The 17,137-nt window shown below is 40.8% G+C and overlaps 1 protein-coding gene across 2 annotated transcripts in view; it reads left to right on the top strand.

Moving 5' to 3' along the window:
• Window positions 1-17,137, top strand: part of ABCC4 (ATP binding cassette subfamily C member 4) — a 219,713-nt gene that overhangs the window by 182,912 nt on the left and 19,664 nt on the right. For both annotated transcript variants that reach the window (XM_047756442.1, XM_047756443.1), the window contains 3 exons: window positions 2,649-2,804; window positions 11,822-11,911; window positions 15,608-15,780. In XM_047756442.1, coding sequence (XP_047612398.1) covers window positions 2,649-2,804; window positions 11,822-11,911; window positions 15,608-15,780 — 419 coding nt within the window. The remainder of the gene's footprint in view (window positions 1-2,648; window positions 2,805-11,821; window positions 11,912-15,607; window positions 15,781-17,137) is intronic.

Below are 17,137 nucleotides of genomic sequence, written 5' to 3'. Positions count from 1 at the left end.
ATAATGGTATCGTAGTTCTGCAGGATAGGCTGGCCGTACATAAGAGTCTCCTTTACAAATGTTCATCCCTGTTTCTCAACAATTCCACATCTAAGAATTTATCGTAAGTAAATAATGAACATTGTTTGCAAACATTTCGCTTCCTGGATATTTAACACAGAGTTACTGATAATGGCAGAAATCTTGCAGACCGCCTAGTTATCTACCAGTAGGGCGTTTGTTAAATAAACGATCACACATTCTGTAATATTATGTGGCCATTAAAATGAGTATTTTTATGAAATACTGAATGAAAACTGATGACATCAGTTTGTTCATATTCCAGTTTGTTTACATATATGAGCTTCTGTCTTTAGGAACAAATACACAAGTCTAGGAAGAAAATGCGTCAACATCTTAAGAATGTCTCAGAGTGCTCCGGTGATGGCTAGTGCTTACTAACCTTTCAAACTCGTTTGCACTGATTATGGTTAAGATGTTAGCATTTTTAGCAGTAAAGTATTTGAAAATTAAGATGCACGTTGTTTTTAAACATAATGCTGTTGACATTTAGTACACTACAGTATTTTATAAACATAAGTTTTATGTGTACAGAGGAAGAAAAAATTCATATGACTTGATTTATTTTGCAATATTCACCTCATTACAATGGTTGCAAAGCAAATCTCCAATATATTGAAGGTTTGCCGGTACACAGAATATATGAGCCGTGAATACACACCAGGACCTGCCTGTATGCAAAACGTAGGCTGTCTATATTATCTAAATTATGATTTGCCGTAAGATACAAAATCGCAGAAACGTTAAGTCAACTAAAGCCACCTTTCTTACATTTAATCTCAATGAAGATCAATTATGTTTTCAAATGCCATGATTGATTTTTAGAGACTAAACTTTGAAACTTTGGAGGTATTCAAGTAAGAAAATGGGTCAAGTTCCTAGTAACCAAATAGCTGAAAGATTTAGTTCTGTTTAAAGCCGGGAGTTTTTAAAATGTACTGAAATAATTCACAAATGATTGAAAGCATGTCTTAAACCCCTCTTGGATTTCTGATTCCTAAATAGAGATGAAATTATTGCCTGGGACGTTCCCCCCAGGGAATTTGGAGTTGCAGAAGAGCATTGGTAGAAAATAAAGCCCGTTTCTGCATAGATGTTTGCATGTACATAGCTGAAAGCTAGTTTTTACAGTGTAGTTTCATTTCTTTTTTTTTTATACTTTCATTTCTGACTAGCATTTTACCTGCATATATATTGATTCTTTGATCTTCTTGTTAATGCAGTTAATGTCTCCGTGCTTTGGTTTTAATAATTAGACTGACAATTGACATATATCGTTCCAAGCGGCCAGTATAAGTATTAATTGGTTTGTAAAATACCTTTTGATCTGCACGGATGAAAGCTTCCACATAAACAGCAAATGTTGTTTGTATTATTGTTGTTGATCTCATTATGTGTGTTTTGTCCACCTCCTACTGTCTTTTAAGACACTGAGACCCACATTTTATAATTTAAAAATGTCTCCTTTCAAAACAGATATTTAAGATGTTTAATATTTGGAAGTGATTTAGTTTCTCTACCAAAGGATAATTTCTTTAAAATGATAGTACTTTGGGAAACTAAATAGTTGTTTGTGTAGAATCCTTTTTTTTTTTTGTCTTTTGTCTTTTGTCTTTTTAGGGCTGCACCTGCGGCATATGGAGGTTCCCAGGGTAGGGGTCTAATTGGAGCTGTTGCTGTCAGCCTACACCACAGCCACAGCAACGCCAGATCCGAGCTGTGTCGGCGACCTACACCGCAGCTCACAGCAGCATTGGATCCTTAACCTACTGAGCGAGACCAGGGATTGAACCCGCAACCTCATGATTCCTAGTCAGATTCATTTCCACCGCACCACGGTGGAAACTCCTAAAATATTTCTTATTTTAACTGTTGACACCTCTGCAAAAGTGTTCATATAATTTTCAAGTTTCAGGAAACCTAGACAATAGAAATAAAGCTAATTTTAAAACCTGACTTCTTATGGACCACTTAGACAACGGGTGGCCTTCCACTGCTAGTAGATTGATTCTGTTATTTATTTATTTATGTCTTTTTTTAGGGCCACACCTGTGGCATATGGACGTTCCAAGGCTAGGGGTCAAATCAGAGCTGCAGCCGCTGGCCTACACCGTAGCCACAGCAATGCCAGATCCTTAACCCACTGAGGGAGGCCAGGGATCAAACCTGTGTCCTCATGGATGCTAGTCAGATTTGCTTCCTCTGAGCCATGACGGGAACTCCAGATTCTGTTATTTTGAACTCTTCTTGGGACCAGGGGATCTCAACCACGGAGCATTTGTTCAATATCTGACATTTTTGGTTGCTACGGTTTGGGGGGTGTTTCTGGCATCTAGTAGGTAAATTCCAAAGATTCTGCTAAACATCCCACAGGTTATGAGATTGGCCCCTATACCTCTCTTAGAATGAATTATGTGGCCCAAGATGTCAACAGTGCTACCGTTTAGAGACTTATATGCTATACTCAGTATAGAATTCATATGCTCAATATAGAATTCATCTTCTACTAGGATTCGTCTTCTACAACCAGAGTTTCTCTCCATTTTTTCAGATTCTTAATTGTTAATCCCTCCTGGATCTCTTTGCAGGTTGGCATTGTGGGAAGAACAGGAGCTGGAAAAAGTTCCCTTATCTCTGCCCTTTTCAGATTGTCAGAACCTGAAGGTAAAATCTGGATTGATAAGATCTTGACAACTGAAATTGGACTTCATGATTTAAGGAAGAAAATGTCAATCATACCTCAGGTATGCGCGTGTTCTTTTTATAAGACACCTAAGTTTAATCGCTTATGATTTTCTGGTTTAAAATTGAATGAAATAGTTGATCCTTCCCCCTCCGCAGTAGAGCATATTTTTAGTAGACATTTATTCATTCATTCATTCATTTATTTAGGTATAGTTGATTCACAATGTTGGGTTAGTTTCTGGTGTATGGCAAAGTAATTCAGTAATATGTGTATATATGTGTATTCTGTTTCCGCAGATATTTTCATTAGATGCTGTTTTGTTTGTTCATTCTTTTGTGTGTGTGAGAGAGTGTTTGAATAACTTATCCAGGTAGATTTCTAGACTGAAACTTCCCCAGATGCCACAGTTTTATTCACTGATAACCACATTATTCTGAAAATTCTGAGAAATAGCTTAAGTAGCACTTGATAGGTTTTTATGTTGAAACACGGATTGTAACAGTCCTTTTTTTTTTTTTTTGTAGGGCTGCACCTTTGACCCATAGAAGTTCCCAAGTTAGGGGTCAAATTGCAGCTGCAGCTGCTGGCCTACACCACAGCCAAGGCAATGCAGGATCCGAGCCACTTCTTTGACCTACAGCACAATTAATGGCAATGCCGGATCCTTAACCACTGAGTAGGGTCAGAGATCGAGCCCACATCCTCAAGGATGCTAGTTGGGATCATTACTGCTGAGCCAAAATGGGAACTTCTGGATTGTAATAGTCTTAATGGCATTTTGCTATAAGAAACCTACCTTTTCAAAGATGATTATCTCCCAGGAGGGCTTTCTGTGCACCTGTGGGGCTTTGGGAATTAGAGAGTGTGTGGGTGCTTTGGGGAGACATTGAGAATTCAGCCATTCATCAGCGAGGAGAACCAGGGAGGCCGTAGAGAAGAGTGAGGAGGAGCACGGGACTCGGATCCCATCTCTGTGCTCCTCAGGCTTCTCCCCCTCACAGGGCAGCTCGCAGTACCACCCCCTGGAGCTGTTGTGAGGACTAAACAGGTCAGTGCGTGTGGAGAGCTCCCTGCAGACCCCATGCCTGGTTGCTGTGACGGTGGAGCCTTGACATGACCCTGTCTTCCTGGGCTCTGGTTCTGTTTTCTTTTCTTCCGCTTCTTAAAAGAAGTATGACCTTCAGGGAGTGTTTTGGAGATTGGATCATATGCCCAAGAGAAGCTCCTGTCATTCCTTGTGGTTCTTCTAAGTCAACATAATTCAGAGAATATTTATTGAGCAATTACTCTACTCCAGTCATATAGCCAAGGGCAACGTAGACCCTGTGCCCAAAGCTTCCATCCTGCCCTCTGCTTTGACTTGCTGATTTTTTTTAAAAAAAAATTTGCGTGTTTTTTTAAATACTCTATAATTATCTGGCCATCAAGGAAAGCTGAGAAAAATACATATCCTCTTGAAATGAGAAAGAGAATTTCATTCTTTGACACGTAGCTGTCCACTTTTCCCAGCACCAAGAGTTTTATGAAGAGCAAAAAGGCTCAGGCAGACATGCTTCCTGGAGTGCAGGTACAGTGAGCTCTGAAATGCCTGTTTAGTAGGAAGTGTGTAGAACGTGGCACCAAAGGAAGGAGAACGTGGACGTGTGTCCTGTGACAGCACAGCTACTGCCACCCGCCCCTGACCTCTGAAATACTTGGAAGTAGTATAAATACTTTGGAAATCAAGATATTTCTTTTATGTCATAATAAGATGCCACCCCTAGAATGTCTACTATCAAATGCCAAAAATGGAGTGTCATTGAGTGTCATTGAGGTGGTGGGAATGTCAAATGGCCCAGCCACTGTGAGAAACAAGATGGAGGTTCCTCATATATTCACAAGGGAGTATTACTCAGCTTTATCTTATGTTTGTTGAAGTTTTATTGAAGTTTATTTGATTTACAGTATTGTGACACTCTCTGCTCTACAACAAGGTGATTCGGTTATACATGTGCACACCTCCATTCTTCTCCAGATTCATTTCTCATATAGGTTATTAGAATATTGGGTAGGGTTCTCTGTGCTGTACACCAGGCCCCCCTTGGCCAGCGGGGAAACCAGTGGAGATTTCTCATAAAGAGTGTATGTGACATATACACAACGGAGTCATTATGCAGCTTTAAAAAGGAAAGAGGTTCTGACCCAGGAGGAGGTTCTAAAGCAGGGAGGAACCTTGATCACATTCTAAGTGAGACAATCTCATCACAAACGGCAAGATTGTTTCCTATATGATTCTACTTATGTAAAGTCCAGAGTTGCTCGATTCGTGGAGGCAGCAAGTAGAATGGTCCTTACCAGGACCTAGTGGGAGTGGAGAGTGGGAAATTGTTGTTTAATGGGTACAGAGTTTCCTTGTTTTGTTAGATGAAAGTTGTTCTGTGGCTCTACAGGGGAGATGAGTACAATTTAGTAGCACTGAACTGTGCACTTAAAAATGGCTACAGTGGGAGTTCCTGCTGTGGCACAGTGGGTTAAAGGTCCACTTGTTGCTGGGTTGCTGCAAAGGTGCAATTTTGATCCCCAGCCTGGTGCAACAGGTTAAGGATCCAGCATTGCCACAGTTGTGGTGTAGGTTGCAACTGCGGCTTGGATGTAATTCTTGGCCCAGGAGCTTCCATATGGTGGAGATGCAGCCCCCCCGCCCCCCCCCCAAAAGTGAAAGTGGTATTTTATGTGTATTTGACTGCAATTAAGAATTTTTTTATGGCATCCCTTTCAAGAAAAATGAAAAATTTTCAGCAAGTTCAATGGCTGTATTTGCAAATTCCTTCTGACTCTTAGATTTGTGACTTCATGTCTAATGAAGAGAATAAATGAGTTTAGCTGCCTCAGTTTGAAGTCATGATTGTGCTCATCTCTGAAATGGGCCAAATGAGATTAGTTAGCAGAAATAATGGGCATGCCTCTCAAGTGCTTTCAAGTCCTTGGATGAAAGGATCAAGAAACGTGCCCCGCATTAGTTTTAATGCTTCTTAATAAGAAAAGGTTGTATGCTGTGTACATAAAAGCTCTCTATAAATAAAGAAATAACGTTAGATGATTCTTGGCTCTGCCACTAATGTTTTGGAAGCACATCTGAGCAAAGACTGAACATACCTTGACATCACCAGGCTTTGGTTCTGTTCCATCAGTTTCCACCCTACTTTAGAGCAGGCTCTTCAACACACACACTCTGCAGGCTTACAAAACAGTGCTAAGCTTTGTATCCATGTAGATAAGCATCACCAACCATTGTAAACACAGAACCTTTATTTTTTTCACTGTATATACCTTTGTCTCCAAGGTGCACTGCTGCTTGATTAAAGAGTGAATGTGGAGGGACCCTGCAATGTGTGAAGGTCCCAGGAGATCATGCAGGAGGCAGCCAGGGAGCGAATGCTTCAGACCCACGTTTTTATTCAGGCCCCCTGCCTCATTTGACTGTGGGGCTTGCGAGCTTCAGAGGCCTGTCCTTAAACCAGGTCCTGCCGCACAGATTTGTTATGAAGCTATAACTGGGCGAGAAAATGGTGGTGGCCCATGTCTTGTTTTTGTGCTCCTTGGTTTTGTATTTACTATCCTTAAGGATGGAGACCCTGGCCTTCAGGTATTATTTCTACTTAAGCAAGAAGGGTCACGCGTTCTGGAACAACTCTGCTCTTGAATTTCTGTTTGTGTTTGTGATCCTTGGTGATATTCTTTACATTTATTGCTTATAACATAAACCACATTGATAATATAATTTTAATGAGCATAAGCAAAAGGAAAAAAAAAGAAAGCGCAATAGGAGTTTGAGAGAAAACCATCATGGAGCAATCTACCCGATGTCTCCCACTTAATCCTCACATGTCTCATGTTATCTGACCGACAAAAACTCAGGCACTGGGTTTAACCCACTTACCAAGGGACAAGACTCACATTTAATTCAGGGAAATGCCCAACTCCAGCACCTGAGGAGCTCAGCACTCTGCCGGGGACTTCACACACTGCTGACTGCAGTTCACAGTAGAACTGTTGGTAGGGAGATTTCATGTCTGTTCCCACCTGTCCCCCGACACCCCGGCCCTGCCACAGACCTGCATACGCAACAGGAACAAAAACTTGAGGAAACAGTATCAATCTCTGCTCTGCACTCTGATATTTTCTACTGTATCCATTCTATTCTAGTTCTTATAGAAGACAGCATGATGGTCACAATGTTTATTTCATGATCTATTGGCTGCTCCTGCGGTTTGACAAACACGGCCCCTCCCTGTCCCCCTGTTGGGCTGGTCTGGGTCCATGTGAGCCTCATGCCAGGAGTGTTTTGGTTGTTCCAGGTTCTCGCAGCAGCCCTGCGGTGTTAGTCCCATCTTCCAGAGAGAGAACTGAGGCTCGGGGAAATTAGTGACTTAACCTGAGTCTACTAGCTAATGAGCAGTAGAACTGGAACTTTCTGACTGTATATATATATATATAAATATGTAAAATAAGTTTTTTGAAATAAATTGTTGTCATTAGATATTTTATCCCTTTTTTCTGTACCAGCCTACTCAAAAAAGATTCTCAAAAACATAGCAAAAGTGAGTAAATAACAGAGAGAACCTAGAAGATATTTCACCTAGTGCTATGAACCTCATCTGAATGACAGTATCTATTTAGTCACGGGTTTGTTCACTTTTAGGTCTTGGGCGGATAAGTGTCAGGGAAAGATAGTCAAACTCTTAACCCTCCCCAGCCGAGAGCCCTTTCTCTTTAAAATGTCTAGCTGGCTGGGGAGGTCGAGAAAGTGTGTTGGCTGAATATGTCTACATGCAGAAAGCTTAAATCCCTCTTCCTCCAGGTATGAAGCAGTGTGGCCCGTGTCCGAACACCCTGAGGGAGGGACCCTAGGAAGCTGAGAGCAGACTCTGCAGAGGGGGCCCAGTGCTGGTTTTTTTCAGTTGTCTGCTTAGGTGGGCGGGGCCCACATCAACCTCCCTGACTCCCTGCTCCCTGTGATCCTGGGAGCAGCGGGGAGCTTCCGGGGTGCTCTCTCCCACTCTGGCTCGTCCCTGTCACTGCTGACCCTACCACGAGCAGGACAGAACTGCAGGAGATGTGATGGCAGCACAGATCTGTGTAGGAACCAGAGGCAGGAGAGCATCAATATAAACAGTTAGTGCTGGAGTCCCGGTGGGAACTTTCAAAAACAAATGCTGTAGTCTTAAGAAAGGATTCCTCCACTGGTGTTCACAATTTCAGGAAGGAGCAGAATATGAAAGCACTTGCTAAATACTTTCCTTCAGCAACAGGTGGCTGAAATGGATGCATCCTTTGTGCTCAGGATCTGAAGTAGATGAGTATGCTCCCCAGAAAGAACAGCAATTGAAATTATATTCTATGAGTAGCTTGCTTATCTGAAAAAAATCTGGAAAATGGATTTCAAAACTTCTTTGAACGATTCTCCACTCCAAAAGCTCCTTCTCCTGTTGACACAAAGAAAGTGTTTTCAATTGGAGAGGGATTTCATGCAAATTTAGGATTCATGATTGCAGCTCAAGGGTAGGCACAGATCAAGAGCATTATCTTTGTCATGATTAAACATTCTTTTTTCTTCATTTTTAAGGTTTAAAAAAGTGTATTCAAAGCAAAAGCTCGGGATTTTTTTATCGTATTAAAGTATAGTTAATTTGCAATGTTGTATTCATTTCTGCTGTACAGAAATTAATATCACAGCATATTGACTGTGGTCCCCTTTGCTGTCCAGTAGGACCTCGTTGTTGGTCTCTTCCAAATCACTATATACTTTTGCGGATAAGTTTGATTAGCTTTGCTTTTATCTCTAAGAAAACATTGGTACAATTTCTGTCAGAAAAGCTCCGTGTTTCTGACACAGCTCACTCTGCTCTGTTGCTATTTCCATTCTCTGACTTTTCTTCAGTAAGTCGAAGACGGTGAAGGAAGCAGAGCTGTCTCTTTAAGATGTTTCTCTGATTACCTGGTCGCCTTTCCCTTTTTTTCCTGCTTGGGTACAAAACTCAAAGAGAGAAGAGGTGGATATGCTGTTACTAGTAAAGAAATACAACTGGATTCTAGCCTAATGCAGTCAGCCCTTTGTTTCTGACACTGAAATCTTCATTAAATCCCACGGAACTGCTCCCTGGAGCCCCTGCGAGAAGACTTTACAGGACTTAAATTCTTCGTCCTTTGTTGGCCAACAATGCTCTTTTCTTCTCAATATGGATGATTATCGGTTCATTCAGAGGCTACAGGATTTTAAAAAAACCAAAAAACTCCATCAAGATTTAACATGACATTAGGTGATTCTCTTATTCTTGAAACAGGGAGATGACCCGCCCCTGCATAAAGTCCTCAGACTGGAAATGAGACAGGAGCTCTTAGGACTTGAGGGAACAGCAGCAGTAGTTGCTCTTGATGCACTTTTCGTAGGGGCGGCTTCCTGTTTTTGGGCTGAAATGATCAGAGTAAAGTTAAGTGTGTGCTGTATCTCTCTCGTTTGTAACCACTTGTACAGGTTTTGTCCTGGTCCTGGGTAGTTTTAAGTGTCAAAAGGTGAGTGGGTAGGGTTTCTTTTTAAGATAATGAGGGTCTTGTCTTCCATCAGCCCAGACACAAGGGCCAGTAAGACTGCAGTTCTCAGTCTTGCAGCTGCGTGGAGGGATTATCCACTTACTACACTAAGTGCTCTGATTCCGAGTGGCCGTGTGAGGGTCACATGCATCATAGAAACTTGTGTTAGGTTAGTAACAAAGTCGAAAATGACTGCTGAATGTGGCAGAGGACTAAATTTTCAAAAAAGTATCACCCCTAAACTCTGATCAAAAACAGGTTGGAAAGGAATGCTTCATGGAGCAAGATCATGTGTTTTCTCACTGTATGGTGCCAGATCACGCCCATTAAATGAGGTTTAATTGTGTACCTTCAGAAAAAATATATACTTAGGCTAATAATTTTGGTACATATTTACATGAAGGTTGTATGGCCTACCACAAATCTCTACATCGAAGGGTTCTTCCTGCAAACATTTCTTATGACACATATTTATAAAGTTAGTTTATTAGCTTCATTGTTGGGAGGTGTGGACTTTAAATAGTAATATCTATCAGAAATGATAACTAAGTTGACCCTTATCTGCCCCTGCAGTATGTGTCTGCTATGAGCACTTTTATTACCTTTTGAAGATAATATAATGGTTTCTTATTTGGCAAGTGGACGAGCGTATGATGAGTAGAAACCAAAATGAACAGCAGGCGTAAACACACTGACATATTAAAACAGACATTGTTCACAAGTTGCCTGCTGGATTTAAACACAAATGTAGCTTCCGTAGGTTAATGTTTCAATCAATCATTCTTTTTGTTCAACAAGTTTCTATTGACATTTTACTGATGTTGAAATATATATTTGGAATGTCATAATGGAGAAATACTCTTATTTATGGCACAACTTTATTCTGTCTAGTACTGCTAGATTTTATTCTATCTAATACTGCTAATATGTGTAACTGCCAACGATGTCTTTTTATATTAGTGGTATTGACTCAAATGGGCACCCTTTTCCAAAAGAAAACGTAAATGATCTACCTAAGACTCTACAAGATTTCTCTCTTAAAACTCAGAAAGAGGCATTTATTTTCAGAGTCATTTACGTGTGGCTCCTACTGAAGCAGATGACTAGGAGGAACTGTTTAAAGTAAAATAATTTCATTATGGTGCACATCTCGATGAGTTCCAGATTGTCCTGGCCCTCCAGTTAATGATGAGGTTCTGTGAGGCATGTTCTCCTGATGCACAGGTGAGATGATGTGGAGATGAGCTGATGCAGGATCAGAGGTGAACACAGGTGCCACAGTCCCCAGTAGCTGACATTCTCTTTGCACGTGTGGAGAGAGTCCCCATCCCAGACGACTGAGAAAATTTTAACCTGAAGTGCAGATGTAAATATGTTTAACAGTTCTTCCTTGAGGGACAGACCTCAACTTATCATGCTCCTGGCGTTTTCCCTATGACACCAGGATTGTCAGTTGACTTATGTAGCTCTTGATGTAACATTCCTCAAATAATGATCCTCGTTTGTTTTTTTCCCTTAACTGTGTAAGCCGATATTACAAGAAAGGTATTTTTAAAAAAATCAAACCTTCCTTGGAGTTCCTGTCGTGGCACAGTGGTCAACGAATCCGACTAAGAACCATGAGGTTGCGGGTTCGATCCCTGGCCGTGCTCAGTGGGTTAACGATCCGGCGTTGCTGTGAGCTGTGGTGTAGGTCGCAGACGTGGCTGGGATCCCGCGTTGCTGTGGCTGTGGTGTAAGCCAGTGGCTACAGCTCTGATTCGACCCCTAGCCTAGGAACCTCCATATGCCGAGGGAGCGGCCCAAGAAATGGCAAAAAGACAAAAAAAAAACAAACAAACCTTCCTTTCTCATCTTCAGTTTCTTTTCAAGATGACACATTTCTGCACTTTCTTCTGTTGTCATTCAATGCTTTAAATCATACATATTTTTTTAAATTTTATTTATTTATTTTTGTCTTCGGTGTTTTCAGGGCCACTCACCCCCCCCCCCCGCCCCAGCATATGGAGGTTTCCAGGCTAGGGGTCTAATCAGAGCTCTGTAGCCACGGGCCTACGCCACAGCCACAGCAATGCTGGATCCCAGCCGCGTCTTCGACCTACACCACAGCCCACGGCAATGCCGGAGCCTTAACCCGCTGAGCGAGGCCAGGGATTGAACCTGCAACCTCATGGTTCCTAGTCAGATTTGTTAACCACTGCGCCACAACGGGAACTCCCTTAAATCTTATTTTTGAGCATACTTTATAAAATGGAACATTAATAATGATACTATTTTGTAAACAGTTGTTTACATGGCATAGTGAATTTGGTGCTTTGTATTTTGGAGCCTGCTTTGTACAGTGAAAAATTAATTTAGAGATGCTGTTTTTTAAACAAGGATTTGTAGCTTTATTAATGATTATAGTGAGTTTTGCTTTTTATGTATTTTAATTCCATTCTGAAAGCATTTGAATTAAATGGAAAGAGGCTACAGTAATAACATTTCTGATTTTGTCATTTTTAGGAACCTGTCTTATTCACTGGAACAATGAGGAAAAATCTGGATCCCTTTAATGAACATACAGATGAGGAACTGTGGGATGCCTTAAAAGAGGTAATTTATAAAATGTAATTAACTTGTTAGTTAATATCAATATATATGTAAGTACATTTGTAGCATCTCAGGTAATTACGGGAAGCTTATCAGATAGTTTAACTGACTTTGTTTACCTCCTAGGAGAACATTCATGATGTGGTACATTTAAAATGTGTATATTGGAGTTCCCATCGTGGTGCAGTGGAAAATAATATGACTAGGAACCGTGAGGTTATGGGTTCGACTCCTGGCCTTGCTCAATGGGTTAAGGATCTGGCATTGTCGTGAGCTGTGGTGTAGGTCACAGATGCGGTTCAGATCCTGCATTGCTGTGACTGTGGTGTAGGTTGGCAGCTGTAGCTCTGATATGACCCCTAGCCTGGGAACCTCCATGTGCCTCTGGTGTGGCCCTAAAAAGCAAAAAAAAAAAAGAGAGAAAAAAAAGTGTATATTGATGATGGTGAAAACCAACAGTATAAATGCCTTATATTTCCATTTTAGCTTTTTCTCTAGAACCCAGAGCAACTGGATATATTATCTTACTTGTCCTTAGCACAGCACTTAACTAGAATTATAATTATGAGTTCAAATTCTACTAGTGACCTCGTGAATTAATTACCCTAATTACCCTGCAATATGCATTTAATCCTCTGCTCTTAGGGAACATCTACTCAGTATATACAATAGATTTTCATTATTAAAAGAAGATAAATGAGATCATACTAGTAAACTGCTGTCAAGTTTCACAAGGAAGTGTTTATAAAGGTAAATTATATAGTTGGAATGTGATAATAATTTTTTATTGGCAGTCCTGTCAGTTTAATGCTGCAGGGTGAATGTGGGTAACAGAATCCTGGAGCTTTTGCTCAGTTTTTATGTGGATAGGTTCATTGCTAGAGGATTTTCTATTATTGTTTGTTATTTCCTTTTGGGCCTCTTCCTCACCCTTAAATGAAAAGGATTTTGACTGTTCAGGTACTCATGGTTTGTATATTTTAATGCTAATTATTTTTTGTGTCTGCCCTAGTTCTACAAATTGATTCTAAGCTACTGATGGTGGAAACTTTATGTAGACTTCAAACTATAGCCAGACTTTCATTCCTTATAGGACCTAGCTCAGTCTTTTGCTTTTGAAAAGTAATCACTTAACGGGAATTCCAATTGTGGCTCAGTAGCTTAAGAATGGAACGAGTATCTGAGGATGCGGGTTTGATCCCTGGCCTCATTCAGTGGGTTAAGGATCCAGCGTTGCTGTGAGCTGTGGTGTAGGTCACAGATGCAGCTCTGATCTGGTGTTGCTGTGGCAGCTGCAACTCTGATTTGACCCCTAGCCTTGGAACTTCCATATGCTGCAGGTGTAGCCCTAAAAAAAAAAAGTAAGCATTTAAGAGTGCTCCATGCTGTCTCTGCTATGGCTTGGGTTGCTGCTGTGGTGTTTGTTGGATCCTTGGCCAGGGAACTTCTGCGTGCTGTGGGTGCAGCCAAAGAAAAAACCAGAGACTTAACTAAATGTTTGTTTGAGCCCTTCATTTCAGAGTAATGTGACTTATTTAAAAATAAAAATTGACTGTTGCTCCTCAAATCCCAGTGACCAAATTGCTCACATTATCGTTGTTTTGAATTGGTGTGTTTTGTCATTTAGTGTCACCCTTCCAGGAATAGCTCTGAAATCTGTAATTTATGGATGAGCTTTGACTGGGAGCAAGCAGATTTGAAGGCTTGCCCATTTCCTGTTAGTAGTTCTGGTTCCTGAAAGCACATCAGGTCTGAGTCTTTACACACCCGCCCTGCTTTCCAGCAGCTGGGGTGATGTTATTTTCCTAAACCAGGCCAATTGCTTCACCTTCTCCTACCTGAAAGGCGGTGCACCTTTGATTTTATTTAAGTTCGTCAGTCTTTCTGGAGTGAAATTCTAGAAAAGAAGAGATGGGGAATGCAGTTCATCATCAAGTGTCCAAAAAATGTAGGATGATCCGCTGCTGTTGAACTCACAGAGCTAATGGTGAACTTGGGACCTATCTCAAAAAAAAAAAAACAAAACAAAAATCAAAACTGGAGTTACCGGTAAATAGTTTTATTCCCAGGTAGTCAGATTTTACAACACCTTATTCAATGGACAGTGCAGAAATGTTGCTTGGGAGGCAAATGCTGTTAGTAACTGTCCTAGGGCTTGGCCCTCGCTTATAGTTATTTCATCTGCAGGAGCCAAAGTTAAAGTGTGATAGCCTCTGAATTCTAAATATGTGAATGAAGGTCATGGAATTAGTAGATGATACTAAGTTCTCCCTTTATTTAAAGTACATTTGGAAGTTCCTGTCGTGGCGCAGTGGTTAACGAATCCGACTAGGAACCATGAGGTTGCGGGTTCGGTCCCTGCCCTTGCTCAGTGGGTTAACAATCCGGCGTTGCCGTGAGCTGTGGTGTAGGTTGCAGACGCGGCTCGGATCCCGAGTTGCTGTGGCCCTGGCGTAGGTCGGTGACTACAGCTCTGATTTGACCCCTAGCCTGGGAATCTCCATATGCCAAGTGGGAGCTGCCCTAGAAAAGGCAAAAAGACAAAAAATAAAATAAAATGAAGTACATTTGGAAGTTTCTATCAAAAGAAATAGACTTGCGTTTATTTCACAAAGTGAAGTGTGTGGTTTCTGTGTATGCTTCTGGAATTCTCCTTGTTACCTTAGCCGTGTCTCTTAGAGTGAGAAAGACCATCACTGTGTTTCTCTAGGAATTGCTTCTTCATCACCCCTGTGTATTTTTCAAAGAAAGATTTGGAACTTAATTTTTAGACCATGCTGCCAAGATTATGTCTTTAGAGAAGCATACTTTCCTGTAGTAATTTTTTAAACAAAAATTTCCCTTTGGTATACCAACTCTTATCCTCAGAGTTGAGAACCTTGACTCAGCTACAAAGATCTTTTAATTTTTCTGTTTAGACCACCTTGGCAGAGATACCTTCAGGTTTTGAGAGACTTCCTTACCTAGTTCCTAGGTGAGGTTTCTGAATGTCATATGTTAGGGATGGGGAAACTGAGATGATTTCTTTTCATCCACTTTATTGAGGTATAATTTACAGAATCAGAAAACTCCACCCTTGTAAGTAGGATTCAGTGGCTCTGATAAATTGGTAGTTATGGAACCCCTATAGCAACACAGCCTTGGAAGAAGTTTCCTCATTTCTATTTACAGTTAACCCTTCAGCCCCTAGGCAGCTGCCATCCAGCTTTTTGTCTGGGTAAATTCCTGCAGTTACATTTTGAAAATGAAGAAGGGACCTTTTAAAAGTTTTCTGTATTTTATCTTGAAAATAATTTTATTTCTCACTGTATATTTCTTAATGAAATTGGCATGGCATGAAGAGATACTGCCTACTGATGACAACAGTGAAGAGTCTTGAGGAGTTCTCTCCTGGCTCAGCAGGTTACGTCTCCAGCACCGTCACAGCTGTGGCACAGGTTCGATCCCTGGCCTGGGGACTTCCATGTGCCACCAGTGCATTCAAGAAAAAAAAGAAAAGGGTCTTGTGTTGTGCTCTTAAGTCGGAATCTTTCCGTTCTGACTTAAGTCGAGCATCTTTCTCAGTGAATATTCACTGAAAGGTCTCAGTGAATATTCACTGAAAGGCGCTCTCCCCATCCCCTGACTCTATGTGTAGGAAGCATAAGAAATTCTGAAGACCTCTGAGCTCTAACGTCATTCTTCTTTCTGTATCCACAGGTACAGCTTAAAGAAGCCATCGAAGATCTTCCTGGTAAAATGGACACTGAATTAGCAGAATCAGGATCGAACTTTAGTGTTGGCCAGAGACAGCTGGTGTGCCTCGCCAGGGCTATTCTCAGGAAAAATCGGATACTGATTATTGACGAAGCCACAGCAAATGTGGATCCAAGGTATGGAGCTGAGGTCCATGACACATGAAACCAGATAGGAAATATGTGATGTGGGAAACATTTAACAATGCTGAGAAATATTTCTAAATGCTCTTTTTACCTGAAAGTTATCTCTTTTTTTTTCATTTTTTAAAAGTTTTATGGAAGTCGATTTACAGTGGTTGATTTACAATGTTGTGATACCTGCTGCTGTACAACAGAGTGATTCAGGTGTACAGATACACACACCCCTTCTTTTCCAGATTCTCTGAAAGATAATCGCTTGATAGTATTAACTCCGAAAACAAAGGAGGAATCCAAGACATGTTATAGATATTAATGATGTTATTCAGCCTCTTCTGAGAGCTATATTCCTCAATTAACTCCTTATACTTTCAAACAGTTTTAAGGGAAGACTTTCTTACGTTAATTTATGAAAAATAGGAAATTTCTAAGGAAACACTTTTTTTTTCCAGCTGTGCCTGCGGCATGTGGAAATTCCCGGGCCAGGGATTAAACCCTCACCACGCCTATAACCAGAGCCAAGGCAGTGACAGTGCCAGCTCTTTAACCCAACTCTTCCAAGGAAACATTTTATACTCAGTTTTTCAAGAACAAGATTATGTTTTAAAGTACGTTTTCATTGTTAATTTTTTTTATTTTACTTTTATTTATTTATTTATTTTTGTCATGTTAGGACCATGGCATGTAAGGGCTGCATATGGAAGTTTCCAGGCTAGGGGTCAAATTGGAGATGCAACTGCCAGTCTACACCACAGGCACAGGAACACGGGATCTGAGCTGTGTCTGTGACCTACACCACAGCTCACAGCAATGCTGAATCCCTGACCCACTGAGTGAGGCCAGTCATCGCACCTACATCCTCATGGATACTAGTCTGGTTCATTACAGCTGAGCCACAACGGGAACTCCTCATTGTTAATCTTTTTTAAAGTATAGTTGGTTTCCAATGTTGCGCCAATTTCTGCTATATAGCGAAGTGATCCAGGCTTTCATATATGTATATATTCTTTTTTTAAAATATTATTTTCCATCGTGGTCCATCCCAGGAGATTGGATATAATTCCCTGCGCTACACAGTAGGACCTTATGGTCTATCTATTGTAATAACTAATGTAATAGTTTCTATCTACTAACCCCAAACTACTAGTCCATCCCATTCCCTCTCCCTTCCTCCTTGGCATCCACAAATCTGTTCTTGTTTTGTAGATAGGTTCATTTGTGCAACATTTTAGATTCCATATATAGGTGGTAGCATATGATATTTGTCCTTCTCTGCTTCATGTAGGATGATAATCTCTAGTTATATCCATGCTCTGCAAATGGCATTATTTTGTCCTTTTTATGGCTGAGTAGT

The sequence above is a fragment of the Phacochoerus africanus genome, chromosome 13 (assembly GCF_016906955.1).
Source record: "Phacochoerus africanus isolate WHEZ1 chromosome 13, ROS_Pafr_v1, whole genome shotgun sequence".
In the NCBI taxonomy this organism is placed as follows: domain Eukaryota; kingdom Metazoa; phylum Chordata; class Mammalia; order Artiodactyla; family Suidae; genus Phacochoerus; species Phacochoerus africanus.
This window is presented reverse-complemented; position numbering and strand designations above follow the sequence as displayed.